Below are 20,240 nucleotides of genomic sequence, written 5' to 3'. Positions count from 1 at the left end.
GTGGCAAAATCCTTATTTCTTCTGCAGCTCCTTCCTGCCACCTCTCGCACTCCTTCATCCTTCATCGCGATATTCTTGCCTCACTACCAGGTTCTCCCCAAGTCTGCCGGGTCTCCTCCGGAATTGTAGAAGGTGTCGATCGCGTTTTTCCCCGCGTCCATTATGTCGAAAAGCAGCCCCACCGTCGGCGCTGGACCCAGATCGCAGCTTTGAACAATGGGATCCACGTCGTCTAGTGGCTCTGCTTCCGCGTGTTCCAAGTGCAGCATAACTCTTGAGACGACCTCCCAGCCGGGCGTGTCTGGTGTCTTGGGCACGCAGGGAACCTTGCGCCAGGAGCCGACGAGATCTCTGCGTAGCTTTAATCGCATATCCTCATCTTCGTCCAACTCACTATAGATCTGCAAGCGAATGTGCAGTACGCCTTGTTCGACTTTGGAGAAGTGGGTGCAGTCGAGCTCTGTCATCTCCGCGATCCATCCAAGCGGACCAAAGGAGTCGGCCCAAGGCCACTTGCCAGGCCAGAGTGAGTTGTTCGGATATGGGCCAGTCACATGCGGAAGTCGGAGGCGCTGAAGCTTTGCAGACCCATCGATAGTGTGTTGGAAGACGCGATTGACAGCGCGCAGAGTAAAAGGTGTCAGTGTGTAGAATGTATCCTCTACCACATCGTTCTCCCCAAGAGCGACATTGATGAGAATCATTTCGAGTAGCTCCGGAGTTCCGAAGACTCGAGTCACCGCCGCCGCCGAGCACTCTGGGTCTGGAGCAACCGAGCAATCTGGGTCTGGAGCGACAGACATCTTGGTTGAGATGTGTCGTGCCTTTCGTGCGGCTTGATATTACTCAAAGAGTGTGGATGAGACAGTGAAGAGAGTTCATCAAACACAACCCGGACTATATCCAGCGCGCCACGTGGATGGGTGCACTGACATCACACTAGGGCTCCATTCACTTGTGCCCCACTCGGTGCTTGTGATACTCCACCATTCACTGCATGCAGCTGAGGTTCCTTCCAGCTCACTCATCATCCCAGGGAGTCAAACGAAGACTGTAGTGATTGCAGATAGCCTACAGAAGCTCACAAGCACCGAGATAGGAGGTAATGGTGACTTGTAACGAAGTTGTGAAATGAAGTCAAAGCCCAATGTTTAACTTGAACCAGCACAATAACGAGCACGATGATACGACGGAAGATTATGAGACCAAGACTGCACGAGTAGAACGAACTCGAGAAAGAGAACCGAAGAAGCTAATGATTTGGTCAATTGCCCGATTTTCTGATGCTATAGGATGAGCACAACAGTCACCAGAACGGGCTCGGACAAGGCAATGACCTCTTAGCAATAAGAATTCGGCGAGGCATACTGGACGAATCTGGAACGTTTGGATGTCTGGTTGAGAAGGCATTCCTATCCTGGAGCTCTGTTGATCGCACGACAACTATACCTTATTCAGAAGTATGCCCCCTGACGGCTATCTTGTCGTAGCCTCCCGCCCTTAGCTCTCTTCCTCCAGTCTCGAACCCTAATGTCGCGAAACACCTCCTAGACATCGTCGAATTGCCTTTCCCCGACCCCGCGCTCTTCAATAGTGCTCCTACTTTTCTTCTTCTCTATCGCATGCTCCTACTCTTCTTGTCCACCTCCATCTTTTCAATCTTCGGCTTGTTTCTCCGTCTGAAGAGCGACCTTCGCACCATGGATCGCGTCACAAAGCATTCCCAATGTCGGTGCTGGTCCGAGGTTCTGGGTTGGTAGCTTGACAGTGCCAGACTTTCTGCGGCACGCACTGTACCAGACGTAATGCATCTCGAGATTAACTCTTGACACAAGTCTTCCGTCGGTCCAGCATGGTAGTTTGCGCCAAGAAGCTTTAGGGTTCTCTCTCATCTTGTCCTCCTGGTGTGAGCGAGCAGGGTCATAGACTATTGCACGAAGCAGAAGAACGCCGTCGCGGAAGTTGGATCCATTGATGAAAGCATAGCTGTAATGCTGTTCTCCTAGCCAGTGGAGGGGGCCAAGGATTCCAGGATGCAGTGCGGGTCTCAAGTCGTAGTAATCCTGAGTAGCCTGAGGAGGTACGGCTTTGAGGCGTAGCCGAAGAAGTTGAGACGAGCCGTCGATCGTGTTGCGGAAGTCGCGATTAACGGCGCGAAGGATGATCGGTGACCGGATGTAAACATTGCGAGGCCTAGACTCGCTCGGAGTGCTTTCTGGGAGGTTGATCTCGGCATGGGCAACTTCCAAAAGAATCATCTCCAAGAGCTCCATCGTTCCGAAGACTCGAGTGGCGGCGACAGAGTACTGTGCACTTGGGAGTGCGGACATCTTGGTTTGAGCCTGACACTTTGCAGGACGAGAAATTAAGTTTCCGCTGTTCGTGATGGTGGGAGTGGCAGTGGTGTTGTAGTGACGATGTTGCAAAGCGAGACTGGAACTTTGTACAGCGGACACTAGCGATGCGTGAACGCCCATTCATTGCTTTCAAACTTTGGCCAATCGGAGAGATGCATTCATTTAGACGTATTCATGTATGAAACTCCGTCATGGCGATCCGACTGCATATTCAAGCAGGGTCGAGACATAGAGAACATGCTGGCAGCAGAGTCACGACGAAAGGGGTAGCTTTGACATGTAGGACCAAGAATCATTGGAGAACAAGAGCGGGCAAAACGAGCGAGAGCTCTGGTCAAACTACTGACGATTCCTTCCAGGTGCACGGGGTAGAAGATCATCGTTTGACAGATGTCAAGTCATAGCAGTGCATCGAAAATCGATTTGGGGCAATCTTATATGAGAGTACCATAGAAAATGATTCGAGAACAATCAACACTTGTTAATACTACGATGCACTGGAACTTCTTATCTTGTCTACGGTCGCCACTGAGAATGTGGAGCGTAGACTTGCGGTGTGATTCTCATTTCCGACTTGCTGTTGACCCGTCCTTATTCGTGCGTTTTCAACAAAGCAACTGCCTGCAGTAGCCTTCGCCTCAGCAACCCCCTGCCTCCTACGCTCCACCCACAAGGAGTCAGGATCGATTCCTTGTTCATCATGTAACCCTCGCAGCACATCCGGTCTCCTCTGTCGATATTTTAGCCGAGTTCAACTGATTCTTGCGCAGCTCCATGGCATTATTCGTCCCATGTATGACCAACGACTTCTTGCGGAGACGAAATGCAGACTGAGACCGATCGCGACCTCCGCAGCATCGATCATGCCAAACACCATGCCCAATGTTGGCGCAGGGCCGAGGTCGTAGCTTTGTATGTGATCATGTTGTGACCAGTTCTCGCATTCGATCAGAGCAAGCGTAACCCTTGAGATGAGCTTAGAATCACGGATGCATGCCATTTTGCGCCAAGAGCCTTCCACATCTTGCCTAAGCACAAGTCGCTGGCTTTTGGGCTTGCCACTGATAAGGGCACGAAGCTCTAATACTTCGTTGTTGATCTTTGCATGTAAATTGAAATGGGGACCGGAGGACCATCTGAGCCAGTCAAGAGGACTAATGTCTTCGCCGCTAATGCATTTGCGGGAAGAATGTGCATATTCAGGAGGAAGAGACTTCAGTTGCAGGCGAAGGAGCTTTGCAGAGCCATCGATAGTGTTTCGGAAATCGCGATTGACAGCGCGGAGTCAGATAGGGGACCAGACAAATTGCCAATCATCGGTGTCGTAGTTGTCGCAAGTTGCTGGAGACTCGACCTCAGAATGTGCGACCTCGAGCAGGATCATTTCGAGCATCTCCGGAGTGCCAAAGACTCGAGTCGCGGCTTCGGAGCGCGGTGCCGTCGAGATGGTTTAGGTGGCCATTTAGATAGGCGGCTTGAGGTAATAGCTGCAGGTTCCTGTTGCTATGAGGCCACTTGATGGTGGAGATTGACTGTCTGTGGTGGTAGTGGAAAAAGTGACGCGCAAAACGGAGCACAGCAGTGCTCGTTCACTCCGATCCACTTGACCGATAACTCCTCACTGTCAGCCATAATCCCAGGCAGAGGACATGCTGAGATCGGGGTAATGCCCTGTAGTCTAATGCGAACGATGGGACCACGAGGGAACGAAGTGGACCATGAGAGAGCAAGACATAGGTTCAGCTGTTTCGATTGTTCGACGCTCCATAGGGTGATGCTTTGCAGAGAGCTAGGGTAAACACACAGGTCTATCATTTCAATCTTGTCATTTCATCTCGTCCTGCTCAGATGCCACTATACTGTCTAGCAGCTCAGTCTGAGCGATGCGTACTTCCAACTCGGAATGCAGGCCAAGACTGTTATCTCCTCCATCGCTTCTCCCTGCCAAACTTCGTGCCCCTTCGCCCCTTTGTCTGATCTCCTATGTCAACTTCTTCACAGGTCTGCAAAGTCTCCTCCAGATTTGCTAAAGATGTGTGCTGCTGTTTCCCCAGCATCCATCATATCCAAAAGCAATCCCAGCGTCGGCGCCGGCCCAAGATCACAGGGTTGCAGATAGCGAAATAAGAGATGTTGTCCTCCGTCTTTGCCGAGCACTTGAAGTGGAGCATGACCCTGGAGACGTCCTTGCGCTTTGGCACGCATGGCGTCTTACGCCAGGAGCCTTGGAGGTCTTTCCGGAGCTTCATTCGCTTCGACTCTCTAGCAGCGCGTATCTTCATCGCCGGAATGTGGTCAATAGCGTGGAACAGCAAGCGAATGTGCAGTACCCCGTCCTCCACCTCAGAGAAGAAGTTACAGTCGAGGCCGGTCATGGTCTCGAGCCAGAAAAGAGGTCCGAACTCTGGACCACTTACATAGCCTTCAGCCCAGGTCGGATCGTCGTGCTGGGTATCGAACCGAAGGCTCAGAAGTCTTGCGGAACCATCGATGGTGTTTTGGAAGTCGCGATTGACGGCGCGGAGAACGAAAGGCGACTGGATGAAAGTAGGGCCGGATTGGAAGTCGATTTCGGAGCGCGCCACATCGATCAGGATGAGTTCGAGAAGCTCCGGAATTCCAAAGACTTTGGTGGCGGCGACCGCGTACTCTGCATCTGCTGCGACGGACATCTTGCCCGGACTGTGACGAGGGTACGATGCGTCTGCCATGATGGTCATTGTGCGGCGACGAAACAGTGGACAACGTCAAGTAGGCAGAAGACGAAAGCCAGAGGCCATGAGCACCATTCATTCACTTGTGCCCCACCCCAAGCTTGGCGCTCCTCGCGACACACACTTCACGTAATGTCCGCTTCAAGCAGCTGCGAACGAGGCAAGCGACAGTTCAAAGGACCAGGAATAGGACATCAAAATTCGCAAAGCAGCTCGTAGCAAATTGCAGTGGTATGGCAGAATGCAGTCGAGACACGTCTATAAAGTCAGATGAATAGACAGCAAAGCACGCAATGACAGTGTGGACGCATGCCAGAAAAGGCCAACACGAGAATTGGGAATTCGTACAGTGGAACATAGATAGCCATTGAATAACTGATCTGCTCTCTTGTCTAATGCTGCATAGCACGCTGAGGACAGATGTATCATCACTGCCTCTTCTCCATCACAGTCGTGCCAAATCTCGCTCTTGACTACGAACGCATGCACTGTGGGCCGCAGACCTGGAACACTTGTCCCCTCTGTCAGCGCTTCTGCCATCTCTGGTTCACCTTCAAGACTCTGCCCATGACTCTGACACCCTCCCAGACCACTCCCGCTCATGTTCCTCCTGCAGCAATGGTGACACCATGGCGAGCCCAAGCTCAGCCGCATCAATGACGGCGAAAAGTACACCCAAAGTCACGTTAGTGTCGAAGTCGTAAGTCTGTAGCTCAATATCTTCGTAGGACGTTCGACCATCTGGCGTCTTCTGATCGAGCATACAGTTATTCGTCCCCAAATGGAGGACAATCTTCGTCACGCCGCTTGCCTTCGCGTACGGTAGACATGGCAGCTTGCGCCAGGAACCTCGGAAGTCTTTGCGTAGCTTACTGCGGCGATCTTCGTTGCCTCCAAATGCAAACGCGTTGAAGGAGAACACACCATCCTCAATCTTGCCATGCCGTAAGAGATCAAAGCCGCCCATGTGCTCCAGCCAGTGTAAACGGCCGGACCGATCGCCATTGAAGTCGGGATGGATGCTGCAGTCATGTTGACGGAATAACGCTTTCAGCTGGAGACGCAGAAGCTTTGATGAGCCTTCGATAGTGTCTCGAAAGTCGCGATTGACAGCGCGGAGTCTCGTTGGTGACAGAATGAACTTTGGATCGTCGCCGCCATTGTACCAGGTGCGTGGAGTTCCGTCGTACCTGAAGGGATTCTGAGCGACATCGACTTCGGATTCCGCGACCTCAACAAGTACGAGCTCGAGCAGCTCCGGCGTCTTGAACACGCGAACGACGGCGGTCGGACACTGAGTGTTCGAGATGGATGGTAGACATTTTCGAGCCAGTCTGTTAGCTGATTTCAGGGTGGCTGAATTAAGACCTGAGACTGTGCAGAGGAACCAATCAAGTTGAGTCAAGAATTGAAAGAGAGTACCGAGGAAAATTATACTTGTACTATAGGCGCTCCGGTTCACCAGTGCCCATTCACCTCTGGTTACCTTGGCCGGTGACTACGATCTCCATCATTCACTCCACGTGACAACTCCATCGACTGAAAACGCTGAGCTTCACATTGAGGCAATGCACGAGAAGTATGATGCCGTAAGGTAGACCGGAGGACACACGCTCTGCCGTTCTCGCTTTATGCCTGCCTCTTCTCTGCAACCACTGTGCCCGCGAGCCGGGCTACCATCATGACTACTTGCCTTCGTATTTCGCACCACCAAGCCGGACTTCTCGTCTTCGCCGATGTTGCTTCTGCCACCCCTCCCAAGCGTGTTCGTGCACATGCTCGTACCTCTAATACTCTTCGCCACTACCGCTCGTGGTCTTCCTGCAACAGCTCAAAAGTTTTTGTTCTCGATAGCCATGCTGACCTCAGCCGCATCGATGATATCGAACAGCAGGCCCAACTTCGGTTCAGGACCAAGGTCGCAGGTGCGCAGATCATACTCGGAATACATCACAAGACGATTCGGTCTCCATATAAAAGAACGGTACTTTGCGCTTCTCACCAGCTGGAGAACAAGCTTGGATGCGGCCTGCGAGAATGGTATGCATGGCAACTTGCGCCACGATCCCTTGAGGTCTTTGCGTAGCTTGTAGCGTTCATGCTCGTTGCCCCCAGCGATCGTGGCGCGTATCTGAAGAACGCCATTTTGAACCTTGCTGTTCCAAACGAACTCCAAGCCTGCTTTCCATTCTAGCCAGTGCAGAGGACCGAAATGATCGCAGCTTAGGCGAGGACGTACTCGGCGTGGGGCTAATTGCCGCGGCAAGGCTTTCAGCGACAATTTGCGAAGCTTTGGGGAGCGGTCTATGGTGTCTCTGAATGTGCGATTGACGCGGCGGAGGACGATGGGCGAGAAAGCGAAATGGGGCTCTGGGAGATAGCAGAACGAGCGGTGGGCAGGTCCGTACGTTCTAGGGTCCGTGGTCTTGCTGGTGCACTGACTCTCGAGGTCGACTTCCCATTCTGCCACTTCAACCAGGATAAGCCCGAGTAGCTCTGGTGTCTCGAAAACGCGAAGTGCGGCGACCGAGCACTGCACGTCGAGAATTTCAGACATTTTTGACTTAGCTTGTCGAGACATCGAAGCTGTTGAACTGGCTTGTCGAGATGTCGAAGTTGTTGAGCTGTCTGGTCGTGCAATCAGATGTCTTGTGTTTGGGTAGCAGTAGAAGTGATCGAGTGGAAGTATTCCTGACCTTACACTAACATGCCATTCACTACCGCCCCAGTTCGAGTAGTGACTGTTACTATTCACTCATTCACTTCCATATAACCATGACCGCTTGAGCCAGAGGCGAGCACAGCAGACGTTGATGATTCAAACGTCCGACTTCGTATCGCGAGCTGACTAAAAAGCGTACCAGTATTGTCATTTCTCTGAGACGATTGTCTCTGCACACTAATGTTGATTATTCAAATGCTCGACTGTCTATCGCAAGCAGGCTGAAAGGCGTGCCATTATTGCCGGTTCTGCAAGAGCGTTCTATCTGCAAGCTGGTGATGATCTCAGTCCTGTATGTGTATCGTGGAACTCAGAGCCCAGCCACTTTGTCGCTTCAGCCGTTGCTCACGCACGTTCGTACTTCTGCCTCTGACAGAGTTCCCATGACTCTTGACGGCTCTAACACTGACATTTTGCGCCACCCTCTTTGCAAATTAGCGGAAAGGAGCAATAGAGAGACTCCGCAGCGTCGATAACATCGAAGATCTCGCCTAAAGTCGGTCTAGGACCAATGTCGCAGCTGCACAAAGTTCTGCGGTAGTACGCGTAAGCTGCTCCACGACCCACACGACGATGTGGCGGTATTTGCTTCGAGTACACCTTGTACAAGTGGACGACAACCTTCGAGACGACACCTGGCTTCTCAATGCACGGAATCGTACGCCAGGAGCCTTGCTTGTCGTTATGCAGCTTGACACGCTGCTTTTCGTGGTAGCCCGAGACCTTGACGTGAAGTCCTAGCACACCGTTGTTGATTCTTGACCAATCCGGAGCGTAAACACCCAGCTTCCGCTCAAGCCAGTGTATTGGACCTCGATTGTCGCCAATTTTGAAAGGGTCGGGTTCCCAGGGTACATGACGCGGTATAGCTCTCAATCGGAGACGGAGAAGTCGCGAAGAACCATTAATAGTGTCTTGAAAGCAGCGAGATACGGCTTGAAGGATGATTGGAGTCCACATGAAGTGTGAAGTTAGGTGATGTGAGACCTCAAGCGTGCCATTCGACACCGTGCCGCGCCAGTTGTACATGCTTCGAGTCTTGGAATTCTTCTTAGCAAATTCGATATCGGAATGGGCCACCTCTAGTAGAATCATCTCAAGTAGCTCTGGCGTCCCAAAGACTCTGGCGACGGCGGATGAGTTCTGAATGTTTGTGACTCCAGACATCTTGGAACAATCTGGAGACGGTCTCGAATGGGTAATGGTAGTAGCCTGTGTGGTGGGTAGAGCGAAAGAGAGCTTTGATGTGCTTTGTAATGGCGAGTGGTGATCGCAGAAGTGAGCGTGAAAGCTGCAGTTACAACATATCTGCGCTCAAGCCGAGCTAGTGCTCATTCACCAGGCCCACTTCGAGTCATGTCTGTCCACGATTCGTGATCATCACCTCTTCCACCGGCGCATAGTCCGCCAGGCATAAGCAAGGACCGCAGTAATGCACGCAATCCAAAATAGGCTGGTAGCATTCAGATAGGAAGTGCGTGGCAGCTCGAAGTGTGTAAGTATATCCTCAGATTGCCCTCGGTCGACAGAGCAGATAGAGTCCGCGTCCAGTGTAGGCACGGCAGCGGATTTGGCCAGCACCCGCCCATCTCTGGAAATGGCTTCAGCATACACCTCAGCCGCACAGCCTTTCATCTGAAACAAAGTCTCGAAGCCAGTCTTCTGCATTCGTCCTAGGATCCGTGTTTGTCCATCTCTTCCAATACCATAGAACCTCCAGTTATCCACCTCTGTCGCTCCATTCCAGCTGACGTAGGCTGCCAGAATCGCGTCTTCTCTCCTCGTTCCGAAGACAAAAGCCTTCAAAGTGGGAGGCTCCGCAGGCATGCTCGTGAAATTGGCTTTCCAAGCACGATATGTGGCGAACCTCTCGTTTGCCCACCTTGCTTCCATCAACAGTTCGCTCTGAGGAGAATGCTCGCTGATATGAGAGTTATCGCTCCACCCGGCAAAGACATTGCCATTCGGCAGAACTTGGAAGTTGCCGCGCTGTTTGGTGATTTCGCCGCTTGGACGTGGCCATCGGTTGATGATGCTGGCGGTCATAGAAGCAGTGTTGAGAGACACCAGAAGGCCAGAGGAGGCGGAGGATGTTGAGCCGTGGTCGTCACCTCCGTTGTTCAAAAAGGATATCACTTCCTCGGTACCACTGGAGCTGATGAATCGAGCATCGTGTTGACGGGAAAAGTCGAGATCAGGCGGAATCTTGAAAGAAGATGACCGACCACCGAGAGTCCAGAGTATACGACTATCTTTGCCGGAGATCTTATAGATCGCATCTGTGTATCGTGCGCAGACCACGTAGTCGCCTTCTTCGTTCTTGTCGACACTGTTCATGTGGATCCAGTTCCAGCCTTGCGGTGCCTTTTGTGTGAGTCCGCTCACAACTCCGGAGCTGTCTGTCAGTGGGACGTGGTCGGCCGCCCACCATTCGAATAGGACTTTCTTCGACACAAGATCCACTTCCGCAAAGCCATTGTCGACAATACGCCCTGTCTGAGAAGACGTGCTCGATTGCTTCACGCCCGTGATATCCCTTTCGATGGATCGTTTCGCCAGGTGCAGTACTGTCTTGCCGTTGTTGATGACATTGAATTCGTGCATGTTGAGACTCATGCCTGAGTTGGAGTCCGGCTCGTACCTTGAAGACACTTGCAGGCTATCATCAACAACAATGGCTTTGCTGCTCTCTATAGCTTTGGGCGTTTGTGAGTATAAAATCATCGATAGATAATCCCTGCCATCAGCATGGAAGGGGCGAAAGTCGACTGCATTCTGATTTCCGAGCAAACATGCACCGCTCCATACCAGTTCTCCAGCTCCGTCGTAGATAAGGGGGCCAATTTGACATGGCTGGTAGTAATGTGCGTCCACGGACTCTCTCACAAGAGAGACATAGGGCGCAACGAACCAGTATCCAGGCGAAACGCGCTCAGGCTTGTGCTGTGTAACATTGAAAGAAGGCGCTTTGATATCTGGACGCTGGGAGTTATCAGTCAAGTCCATGCTGGTAATCATGAAGCCGTACCGTCACGAAGTTTGTTAGATCGGATGCATCACCAAGTTTGCCACCGAAAGCCTTCGGTGTGCTGAAACTCCCTTGTGCTGAGCAAAAAGAAATCTGCGGCACTGCGACCAGCGCAGCAAGGCATACCAGCATATCCTTGACTTCTTCAGGATAGCCAAAAGATCATGAAAGGCATTGTGAAGACCCCACAAAGGGATGCGAGCTGAAGTGGCACGAAGGTTGCTGACTAACTGTGCAGCTTGATGATCCTCCAGAGAAAGCCGAGATACGCCCGAGATGAGAGTGGGTGCGTTTTTGGTGTGCAGCCGAGGCCATACGAGTGCTTTGTTGCCCATGTAGAAGCTGAGATATGCGTAAAGTGTGTAATTGAATATTGTAGTTCTGTTACTGGCAGATTTGGTCAGTACGAGACATGGTGCCATTGCATACGGGAACCGAGCTCCAAAAGTCCCTCGCAATGAGCTGGGGTTTCGAGAGGGACTGCAGCAGCGCGTGTTTTGCGAACATGTGGGCGACCACAATGTGTGGCTACCCTCTTGAGTTATTGAGTTAAGCAGTGGTTGCCCTTGGACTTCGTCAGCAATAAGCCGAGCAAATCATGTTGGTGCCACCTCGAGGGGTTCGCTCGTTGGCCGAAGTCCACGACTGGAAATCTCTCAATGCACTCGTGGTGGTCGGCTTTGTAGCGATAGTAGGCTTGTGTTGCTCGCTGTCTTCCTTTCCTAGCGTCTGACGCAGGTCGGAGAACTTACACGCGTCCTCTGCGTGGCATGAAAGCCATCGCGTGATGCGTGGTCCTTACTGCCCTGTGGTAGAAGAGCTGTCCCTCAAGCCATGGTCAAATAGCCTCAGTCGTCCCTGTGCCAAAGAAGGGCACGGGGAGATGCGCATCTCAAGAGTATCCAGCTCAGACAAAGCCACTCTGCCCCAGAAATCCACGTATCCCAACATGGTAGAAGAACCACCATTTGCCATTCTCCAGCCTCCACCTCAGCTCACTGAGCCCTTGTATATTGACGTTCTCAATCCCCGTGACCTTGGTCTGTACCCACACAATCGCCATGCTCTCTTTCTCGTGTACTGCAGAGGACATGTGCGTAATCGCAAAGTGGCAGTCCGGGTGTAATTCTTCCACCAGCTGACGCCAGACAATATTCTGCTCATGCCAGGTCAAGAGTCCAGGCTGATTGTCGAACTTTGACTGCCAGTGTTCTGGATCGATATGGCTCAGAAACTCCTGAGCTTCTGAACTTGTGTATCCCCAATCTCGTCTGTTGAGTGTCTCAATTCCGATTCTTGATAGCCGTTCCAGTTCTGCGGCTATTTCCTCTTCGGTCTGTTTCGCTGCCGGCGTAGGCGGTGGAGTGAGTGTCGCGGGCATGGTGGAGGTGTATAAGACAGAGAATGCCAACTCATCGGACTATGTTGGTGAAAATTGGTAGAGACCGGAGGTGATTCCTCTCGAGCCTAGAGTGAGCAGCATTATCAATACGTCCTACCTCGTCTTGTCACGAGAGCGCTAGCAGATGATCTCAGCCTGGATGATCTCTGCATGCTCGTCCCGCTGACATTGATACTGAAACCTGTCCTTCTAGACCGAAACTCGCGTTTGTTTGTATCTTTGTTGCTGATCACCTCGGTGTAGTTTGTTAGTTCATCGGCGTTAAAGTTCGGGAAGCGAGCACTGACGTCACGGCATCTCAAATGGACATGGGCCGTGGACTTCACATGATCGTGAACTTCTTCACTTACGGACCCAACTAGCGCCATCGCCGTATAAGGCTTCGCCGATCATGTTTAGGCTGTTACAGGAGGCGATATGCTGTGCCGATCACGGCAGGATTCGCGAGCTCGCACAGGGCTGACTGAAGTACATACTTTCCGCAAAAGGAGGCCCCGTGCAGATTTCTGAACGACCAATGGATTCAGCTAACCACAGCTAATGAGGTGTCGAGAAGCATCTCCAGACATCCAGCTCATCCTACTGAGGTGGCATACAAGTATACTTAGTACAATCCGGGACAGGACCGTTCTAGACAACCACACAACGATGACAATGGTCTAGGACCTCACTATCATTCCAGGCAATAACATGCATCGACAACAGCTCGCCCACTTAGAGACTGATAACTTGTTGTATCAGTTCGCCAGAAATTCCATCAAGATCTTAGCAGACCTCATCTCATCACAGTACAAACGGACCGCCAAGCAACGCGCGCAACAAAACGGATACTGAAGTGCTTGAGCCTGAGATTCGTTAGAAAGTTGCCCAACTCGATCCTTAAGGAGGCTGGGACTATCTATACTCTTGGGCCTCGCCATAGCAACCACAGAGCTGTGTTTACGACCAATGCTCATCTCTGATGCCAAGCAGGTATGCTCAGGCGCGCGCCAGGCGCAGTTATCTCCTTCATCTTTCAAACCACCAAGTACGTTCCCTCAACGAGCCACCACAGTTCTCCTACTTCGTCCTCGCCACCACAACATCAACCATCTCCTTCTTCGCCAATGACCATTCAGACAGGATACAAAGTCTCGAAGATCTGAGCCTGGTGAGCGTCTCGTGAGAGTCTGGGCTTCTCAGCGGTGAAGATCTTGAGGAGCATTTGGACCAGATCGCCCAGAGTTGCGCTAGTCTCCATATCGAAAGGGCCAACCATCTTCGACACGAATCCAGACACGAGTACTTTCAATTGCAGAGCAGAAACCCGTGACGGGTCAGTCAGACACGGGATACCGCGCCACGACTGCTCAAGTCGGCGTGACAGCCACTCCTCGGCAAAATTGTCCATATTCATGCGGAAAGTAACAGTAGCCACCTGCGCGTCCGTGTATGCTACGCCGATCAAGCTCAGCTGCAGATGATGTTGGAGCGTGAGCCAGACCATTGGTCCGAAGAGTTGGAAGTCGATGCGGGTGAGTAGCATTCCGGGAATCTTAGCGGCTTCGAGTCGCCTCTTGAGAAGCTTGCTCGAGCCGCGGATGGTGTTGTTGGAGTGGTGGCTGACACACTGGAGTCCTATAACTGACTTGACGAACGGAGCTTTGATAAGAAAGCCATCGTGTTCTGTTGCTGCTGGTGAGAGCTCGAGATCGGCCACTTCCGTCAGGATAGTTTCGAGGAGTTCGGCCGTAGCGAAGACTCGAGCCACAGCAGACGACATCGTTTGCTCGGATCGAGAGCTACCGGTTGCTGGTTGATCAAGCAAATGTGAGGCGAAGTCCGGTCTCTTGACTTCAAACCAGCGAGCGGGAACGTTGTGTCTCGATGAAAGTCTGAACTGAGTTGAGGGATATTATATCAACCACGCACCTGCCGCCCGAACCTCCATTCACTATTCACCTGTGGGAACGACGAGTGAATGGTGAGACTGGATATCGTAGCCCTGCTCTACTGAGAGGGGTTTTCATATCAACGTGAAGTCAGGCGCAAGACACATCGAGGGATAAAGGGAGTACGGCTGTATTTTTACTAACAACGACTGCATACTGGGCTCGAAGCGGAGACCTTCCGCAACACTAAATGGTAGAACTTGGTTGGCGTGTTCGTGGGTGTTACGATGCGGGCGGTTGACTCTCTTCGCAGATCTGCTCGCAACCTCCTCCTCCTGCTTAGCGGACGTGTCTTGCGTTAAGCGCTTCCGCTTTGGCTATTCCGAGGCTCCCTCATTTGAAGCTGGTCGCTTCCCAGTGCCGTAGGTCCTACTCCTATTCCCAGTCGACTTCTGCTTGCGAGAAGCTTGTGCGACTTCTAGGCTCTTACCGGCGGCGACGTCTAAAGCTACGAGGGCCTCGTACATATTGAGCTCTGTGCCATTACGAGCAGGATCTGCCGCGGCCTTAGCAGTTAGAGCGGCAGACTTACGCTTGGTGTAGGAGTTCTTTTTGATCGCGCGCTTGCCGACGGCTACCTTCTTGGCATTAATCGCTTCCGCGATGTCGGACAGCTCGTACTCAGCCAAAACCTTCAAGAAGATGCCCAAGGCTCCCATAAGCTTGCGACATCCGTGGTACTTGAACGACGGGTGGTGCTCCATTTGGCCTCGCATGGCTTGCACAACGGTGAAGAGTCGCTCCTGTTCGGAAGCTCGATATCTTTCGTTGCCGGAATGTCGTCTTTTCGTTCCAAGGATGAGAGAGCTCGCGCTGTGGAAGGTGCACGATGGAGAGAATAATTCGACCTGCTACTGGCTGAAGGAGTCGTAATTCAGGAGGCCCTTGGATCCTAAGCTCAGGCACAATCTTCCAGGATGTTTGCCACTTGGCCCAAAGTCGCAGTACTCTCCAGGTCCAATATCCTCGCGATCTTACCCGACCTCCAGCGTGTGTCACATTTGGCCTCCAATCTCAGACCTGGCACGTTCAAGGCACTCGTCAGACACCTTACCTGGCGCCACGACTGCTCTTTTGTTTCCTCCAACCACGCCATCATCTTATCTTTGAAGAGGATGTGGAATGCAATTGTCAAGACCCCATCGTGTGCTCTTGCCACTCCACGGAAACGCAAGATGAAGATCATCTGCTCTTCGAGCCACAACAGTGGACCAAAGATGGCAGGATCAATGTCCATCTGGGTTGCATTGTGCGAAGCGTGGAAGGGCTCGAAGTATCGCTCCACGCCTGGTTTCTCAGCAGCCTCGAGTTGCCTTCTGCGTAGTTTTGTCGAGCCGAGAATCGTGTTGCGGAATGTTTGATCCACCCGCTGAAGACTGATAGTTGACGTAACGAAATAGATCAAGGCCTGATCTGGAGTCGATGGAACATTGAGATCCAGGTCAGCGACGTATAGCAAGATCTGCTCCAGAAGCTCGGGTGTGCCGAAGACTCGATCGACCGCTGATGCCATCTTGCTGGACAATCGTAATGAGCCTGGTCAGGAGGCCGCAACGACAAAGAAGGAGATGAAGAGTGGTAGGGCGTCTACTACGATTGGGACAAGCAACTATCCTGGTGTCGTGGACCTCAACGAGAGATTCGCCGAAATGAATATATATCTTTTGCACGCCCACGCCCACGGCCCGCTCCTCGTTCACTCCCCATTCACCTACATGCGTGACAGGTGAACAAGCACAGAGATCGTATACACCAGTACTCTCAAACCATTATGAGCTTCCTTGGTGTTGATGCTGAAAGCAACGAATGAGGTCGTCCTGTTGGGAACGTACGCTGTGTTTGTCGTCAGGAAGTGTAGAGTAAGCCTTGGTGGAGACAGGCCGAATCCATGTACAGTGGTGTCGTCGAATAGAATCATATCCCACGACTCCTTCTTCTCATGGTAGGAAGTGTGTGAGTCGTGTTGCGGAAACATCGATTGACGAGCAAAGGCAGATTCATCTTCATCCGTATCATCTTCACTGTCTGGGATGACACGCGAGCCTGATATGCTGCCGAGACGTGCTTGTGAAGGTAGTGTAGCACGTTGACTTGCACGCACCGTGGAGTCATTGAGCTGAGGTTGCAGCGAAGAGACACGTGCCACGAGCTCTGTCGATGGACAAAGCTCATGAGTTCGTGGAAGTGTACAGCTCCTTCAATAAGAGACAACGCCTTCGGCTCCAGCAGCAGGAGATCATCGAATGTCCACAATATGTCGCAATTTTCGAATCCGCGAATGGTAATCTCCTCGATCTGCTCTTACGGCAGATCTTCGCCGCATTTCAGCATCTCGAGCGACAGAGACTCGAGCTGCTCGGCACCTTGAAGGGCGTTTATAGACTGGGCTGGCCGGTGCGCCCGCCTGCCAGCATTAGTTCGGCATTACGGTCCTTTTTGACCCACACTACCAGTTCTGCGGTCCTTAAAGTTGAGAGAAAATTGGGACGCGATGCCAAGCATGCCTTGTCGGTCAGTAACGAGTGCACTGGTATTTCCCATCGTCCAGGCTCCATCCGAAGGTTGTCTACTTGAACGTCGCACCGTGGCAGGCAAAGCAGCATACGCATTGCGCCACTCTCATTTGCCGGAACTCGAAGGGCTCCTGAGTTCTTGTTCCCATTTCCCTTGTCGACCCTTGTGCTTTCCGCACCTGTTGAGCCTATGTCTTCGCTGGCCTCCGCTCTAGGCTGCTGCTGGACTGCTGAGTGTCCATCAGCTCCGTTCGGCGGCCGGAGTACTCGCCTGGCGGATGGCTACTCTCTCACAGCGGAAAGCCTGCGCTTGCTGCCATCGTTGGCTTCCAGATTTCGTGGTTGTGGCATCGAGCAAGGTTGAGACATACGGGTTGCAGATGGCCAACTTGACCAGGTCATCTGTGGTCTAGCTGGGAACGGAAAGGCCGCGCCTCTCAGATTGAGCGAATCTCGAAGTCGATGTGAAAGATGAAGAAGTGGAACGCTTGGCGACGTTTCTGCACGGCCGTATTGCCCTTTCGAAGTACACCATTCTGTTCGCTATGGTGGCATACGGGATGGAATGCCAGCAGATCTTGGACATAGCTTGAATGTTGTGGTATAAACAAAGATCAAAACCATCAATAGAGTATAGGTGCTGCGTTCCGTGTTGCTTCTTGACGTGATGCAGCAATGCTGCTCTGGCGGACAATTGATTGGGCAATCTTCTCGATCTCCAGCCGAATGTAGTCCTTTGGTAGTTTTATAGAACTGGAGAGACCGGACACGGCTTGCGCAGTACCTGCTTAGTTGTAATTTGGGGCGCGAGAGAGTAATTTGGCTCAGTTGACTTTCGAGCCGAGCGGCTTCTCTCCCAGGAGCCATTGACTGTTGCGGCGTAGCTGGTATCTAGGCGTGCAGTAGGTGACTATAGCGAAGGAGGATTAGCAAGTAAACAACGATGGAGGAGTTCATGATGTAGTGCTTAACCTCCAATATATCCTTGGAGTCCTTGTCTGCCAGCGGCGACATGTACTTGGGCTTTGGCAGTGTTCCAGCCGAGCGAAGATTACTCCTTCTTGATTTTGTTCGTCAAATTATTGTATATCGTATGTTGCTAGGGAGTATATAGTGATTGTCATATGAGTAGGTTGAGTGTTTCTGGAACGTCCTTGATCGCTCGCGCTGCTGAAGTTATGTGTCGGATACTGTGGTTGCTGCACTCATTTGCGTGTTCATTGTTGCTCTTGTGGCAATAATTGTGATATTCGCGAGGCTTTGTCGTGGCAAACAACCCAAAGAGTTGTGTTTACGTGATGATGTGCAGTCGGTCCGATCTCTGGAACCGAGTCCGAGGGAGGAGAGCACTATGTTTCCAGTCCTTGCGATACAACGTTGATGGACTGCCGGCAAGTCAGGCAGCAGTCTCCAACTCTTGACAATGCAGCTGCAATGCGTGATCTTCGTCACTTCTTCTTGTTTTGCCATCTCTCCATCAGCTTTGCCCCTCCTCATCAAAATCACCAAAAGGCCGATGGTCGTCCGTCATCTTGCGTCCAAGCTCACTCTCAGCATAGCTCAGCGCTTGGACTTTGATGTGGTTCGCCTCTGCCACAGCATCATCATATCTCTGATGTGATGCCCAGCCATCAGTACTGATCTCGATCACGTCTCGTAGTATTTGCATTTTCCTGTCGATGTCTTCTTGCTCTATCATCTTTCCAATAGTTTCTTCGGCATCTTGTTCGTCGAACGATATCGGACACGTTGAAATCTCTTTTTGGTCATTATCCTCAGACCCTGAACTCGTCGCAAACATATCCCATTCCTTCGAAAGCATAACCAGATTGGCTTTCAACAGGATACTGTTTCCCTCCCATGGCTCGACAGCATGCTGGTACATTTTCTTCCGAAAGAGTCCCCTGTCATGAGCCATGGCCTTGTAGTGCAAATCCAACATCGTTGCGGTAGCTCCAACGTAGTAGAAATGCGTATGTCGCCGCCGATAGAGCTCAAGATCTTTCTTTCGGTCGTCCTCATCTAATTCGTCGAGGTTCGAGGGCAGCTCGGGCTTCTTCAGCTCTTCTGAATCCGGATCGCCGTGATTCTGGAAAGCGACTGGGATGCCAGCATGCAGGAATAAAGGCAAGATAGTCGCGTGCTGCCAGTCTATGATGCTTGTGATGTTGAAGTTGTCGTCCACGAAAATGTTGTTTGGGTTGAGATCCGGATGGCGGATTACAGGTTTGTCAAGCCAATCTTCTTCAGGCACAATGTATGCAGCAATTTTGAGAAACTTCTCAAGACTGGCAGTGTGCTCTCTTGGATCGACTTTGTCGTAGCTGAACATCTCACGGTACCCTCTGTCGAATGGCAAACGTGGTTTGCCATGTGCCCGCAACCACGCTATTTCTTTCCTAGCTCCATCTTCGAGGACTTGCTGAGCAGTCAAAGCTATAGCATGAGGTCAGCTCTCTGTCTCGTGGATTGTGGGACAACCGCTACCTCACCTGGACCTCTCGGCATGCCAAGTTGACTCCGCGTCCCAAACCAGTTCTTGAGCGATACATCAGGACCAACGCAGAATCCTCCAGCCTCCGTCCCCACTTCAACACGACCAATATGCTCAGGCAGATCAGCTGCACCAAAAACACTTCCAAACGCAGGAAATCCAATCTCAAACATCTTCGCCTCCTGCTTCACAATCTCTCCCAAAACTTTAACCCTTTCCTTATCAGAAATCTCATACCAAACCTCACCTAAACACCGCCCAGTCGCCCTCTCCATCAAAATATACTCCGAACCAACCTCATTCTTCGCATCAGTAGAATACCCATACACCATTGGCGTCGGCACACCATACTTCCGAACAAGATCCATAGTCGCCACTTCACTCGCAGTCGCCAGTAGCCTTGGCTGAGTGGAAGGATACGGAAGACGGGCGATGACCTGAAAGCCATCTTTCATAGTCACTTCAAACACTCGATTAAAGCCGCCTTCTGCCAATTTGCGGAACGACTTGATGTCTTTTTTCGATCGATCGATGGATTTGGCTGCTGCTTCGAGAAGAGCGGGAATGTTGAATTTTAGGTGTCTTTCGGCAAGTCTCTGCTTTTCGTTGTATCTGAGCTACAGTCAGTATGAGGCACGCTCGCAAAATCGTGTCAACGAACAGCCATCTTCCCGATGTATAATTGAAAAGGTCGTGTTCGTGTTGATGCTGTGCCGCTGATGCAGCTGCGAAACGTCGAATAGCACAATGGATTTCGAATTGTGTACTCCTTGTCAGCGGTTTCCAACGTATCAATCGACCCGATAATCGGCCATGCGTGATCAAGCGCGATGCCATGGCCCAAGAGCATTGTTGTAGTTGATGGAGTTCGATGAAGCACGACAAGATGTGGTTGGTTCCAGGAGACTGGTGCTCGCTCCTCATTGGTCGATGCACTGCCCATATTAGCCAGCAAAACAGACAAGGATCAAGAAATAGTAGAAGCATGCGACACGTTCCTGGTCATGATAATACAGTATTGAACGACTGTTTGCAGAGCCCTGCACTCAATCATGCAAAGCGAAGCACCTCGAATCTGT

General features: G+C 51.7%; 12 protein-coding genes across 12 annotated transcripts; all 12 read right to left on the bottom strand.

Annotated features, from left to right (window-relative positions):
- Positions 1 to 83: 83 nt before the first annotated feature.
- Positions 84 to 803, bottom strand: RHO25_011147 (uncharacterized protein; the record flags this gene model as incomplete). Its single annotated transcript, XM_065603373.1, has 1 exon — positions 84 to 803. One exon carries the CDS (start codon positions 801 to 803, stop codon positions 84 to 86), a length of 720 nt encoding a protein of 239 aa, XP_065459445.1.
- An 852-nt stretch (positions 804 to 1,655) lies between these two features.
- Positions 1,656 to 2,330, bottom strand: RHO25_011146 (uncharacterized protein; the record flags this gene model as incomplete). The annotated part of the gene is made up of 1 exon (XM_065603372.1): positions 1,656 to 2,330. One exon carries the CDS (start codon positions 2,328 to 2,330, stop codon positions 1,656 to 1,658), a length of 675 nt encoding a protein of 224 aa, XP_065459444.1.
- Positions 2,331 to 4,417: 2,087 nt separating this feature from the next.
- On the bottom strand, positions 4,418 to 5,068 carry RHO25_011145 (uncharacterized protein; the record flags this gene model as incomplete). The annotated part of the gene is made up of 1 exon (XM_023601988.2): positions 4,418 to 5,068. One exon carries the CDS (start codon positions 5,066 to 5,068, stop codon positions 4,418 to 4,420), a length of 651 nt encoding a protein of 216 aa, XP_023450687.2.
- Positions 5,069 to 5,624: 556 nt separating this feature from the next.
- On the bottom strand, positions 5,625 to 6,582 carry RHO25_011144 (uncharacterized protein; the record flags this gene model as incomplete). The annotated part of the gene is made up of 2 exons (XM_065603371.1): positions 5,625 to 6,405; positions 6,548 to 6,582. The coding sequence occupies 2 exons, from the start codon at positions 6,580 to 6,582 to the stop codon at positions 5,625 to 5,627; spliced, it is 816 nt and encodes a 271-aa protein (XP_065459443.1).
- A 320-nt stretch (positions 6,583 to 6,902) lies between these two features.
- RHO25_011143 (uncharacterized protein) lies at positions 6,903 to 7,628 on the bottom strand (the record flags this gene model as incomplete). The annotated part of the gene is made up of 1 exon (XM_065603370.1): positions 6,903 to 7,628. The coding sequence occupies one exon, from the start codon at positions 7,626 to 7,628 to the stop codon at positions 6,903 to 6,905; it is 726 nt and encodes a 241-aa protein (XP_065459442.1).
- A 564-nt stretch (positions 7,629 to 8,192) lies between these two features.
- On the bottom strand, positions 8,193 to 8,960 carry RHO25_011142 (uncharacterized protein; the record flags this gene model as incomplete). The annotated part of the gene is made up of 1 exon (XM_023601989.1): positions 8,193 to 8,960. One exon carries the CDS (start codon positions 8,958 to 8,960, stop codon positions 8,193 to 8,195), a length of 768 nt encoding a protein of 255 aa, XP_023450844.1.
- A 213-nt stretch (positions 8,961 to 9,173) lies between these two features.
- RHO25_011141 (uncharacterized protein) lies at positions 9,174 to 10,953 on the bottom strand (the record flags this gene model as incomplete). The annotated part of the gene is made up of 2 exons (XM_023601990.1): positions 9,174 to 10,775; positions 10,822 to 10,953. 2 exons carry the CDS (start codon positions 10,951 to 10,953, stop codon positions 9,174 to 9,176), a joined length of 1,734 nt encoding a protein of 577 aa, XP_023450862.1.
- A 775-nt stretch (positions 10,954 to 11,728) lies between these two features.
- RHO25_011140 (uncharacterized protein) lies at positions 11,729 to 12,202 on the bottom strand (the record flags this gene model as incomplete). The annotated part of the gene is made up of 1 exon (XM_065603369.1): positions 11,729 to 12,202. One exon carries the CDS (start codon positions 12,200 to 12,202, stop codon positions 11,729 to 11,731), a length of 474 nt encoding a protein of 157 aa, XP_065459441.1.
- Positions 12,203 to 13,337: 1,135 nt separating this feature from the next.
- On the bottom strand, positions 13,338 to 13,985 carry RHO25_011139 (uncharacterized protein; the record flags this gene model as incomplete). The annotated part of the gene is made up of 1 exon (XM_023601991.1): positions 13,338 to 13,985. The coding sequence occupies one exon, from the start codon at positions 13,983 to 13,985 to the stop codon at positions 13,338 to 13,340; it is 648 nt and encodes a 215-aa protein (XP_023450861.1).
- A 486-nt stretch (positions 13,986 to 14,471) lies between these two features.
- Positions 14,472 to 14,870, bottom strand: RHO25_011138 (uncharacterized protein; the record flags this gene model as incomplete). The annotated part of the gene is made up of 1 exon (XM_023601992.2): positions 14,472 to 14,870. One exon carries the CDS (start codon positions 14,868 to 14,870, stop codon positions 14,472 to 14,474), a length of 399 nt encoding a protein of 132 aa, XP_023450860.2.
- Positions 14,871 to 15,052: 182 nt separating this feature from the next.
- Positions 15,053 to 15,667, bottom strand: RHO25_011137 (uncharacterized protein; the record flags this gene model as incomplete). Its single annotated transcript, XM_065603368.1, has 1 exon — positions 15,053 to 15,667. One exon carries the CDS (start codon positions 15,665 to 15,667, stop codon positions 15,053 to 15,055), a length of 615 nt encoding a protein of 204 aa, XP_065459440.1.
- A 2,477-nt stretch (positions 15,668 to 18,144) lies between these two features.
- Positions 18,145 to 20,011, bottom strand: RHO25_011136 (uncharacterized protein; the record flags this gene model as incomplete). The annotated part of the gene is made up of 3 exons (XM_065603367.1): positions 18,145 to 19,103; positions 19,160 to 19,773; positions 19,929 to 20,011. The coding sequence occupies 3 exons, from the start codon at positions 20,009 to 20,011 to the stop codon at positions 18,145 to 18,147; spliced, it is 1,656 nt and encodes a 551-aa protein (XP_065459439.1).
- Between the last annotated feature and the right edge of the window lie 229 nt (positions 20,012 to 20,240).

This window comes from Cercospora beticola, chromosome 7 (assembly GCF_033473495.1).
Source record: "Cercospora beticola chromosome 7, complete sequence".
NCBI classification, from domain to species: domain Eukaryota; kingdom Fungi; phylum Ascomycota; class Dothideomycetes; order Mycosphaerellales; family Mycosphaerellaceae; genus Cercospora; species Cercospora beticola.
Note: the sequence above shows the minus strand (reverse complement) of the source record. Positions and strands in the feature narration are given on the sequence as shown.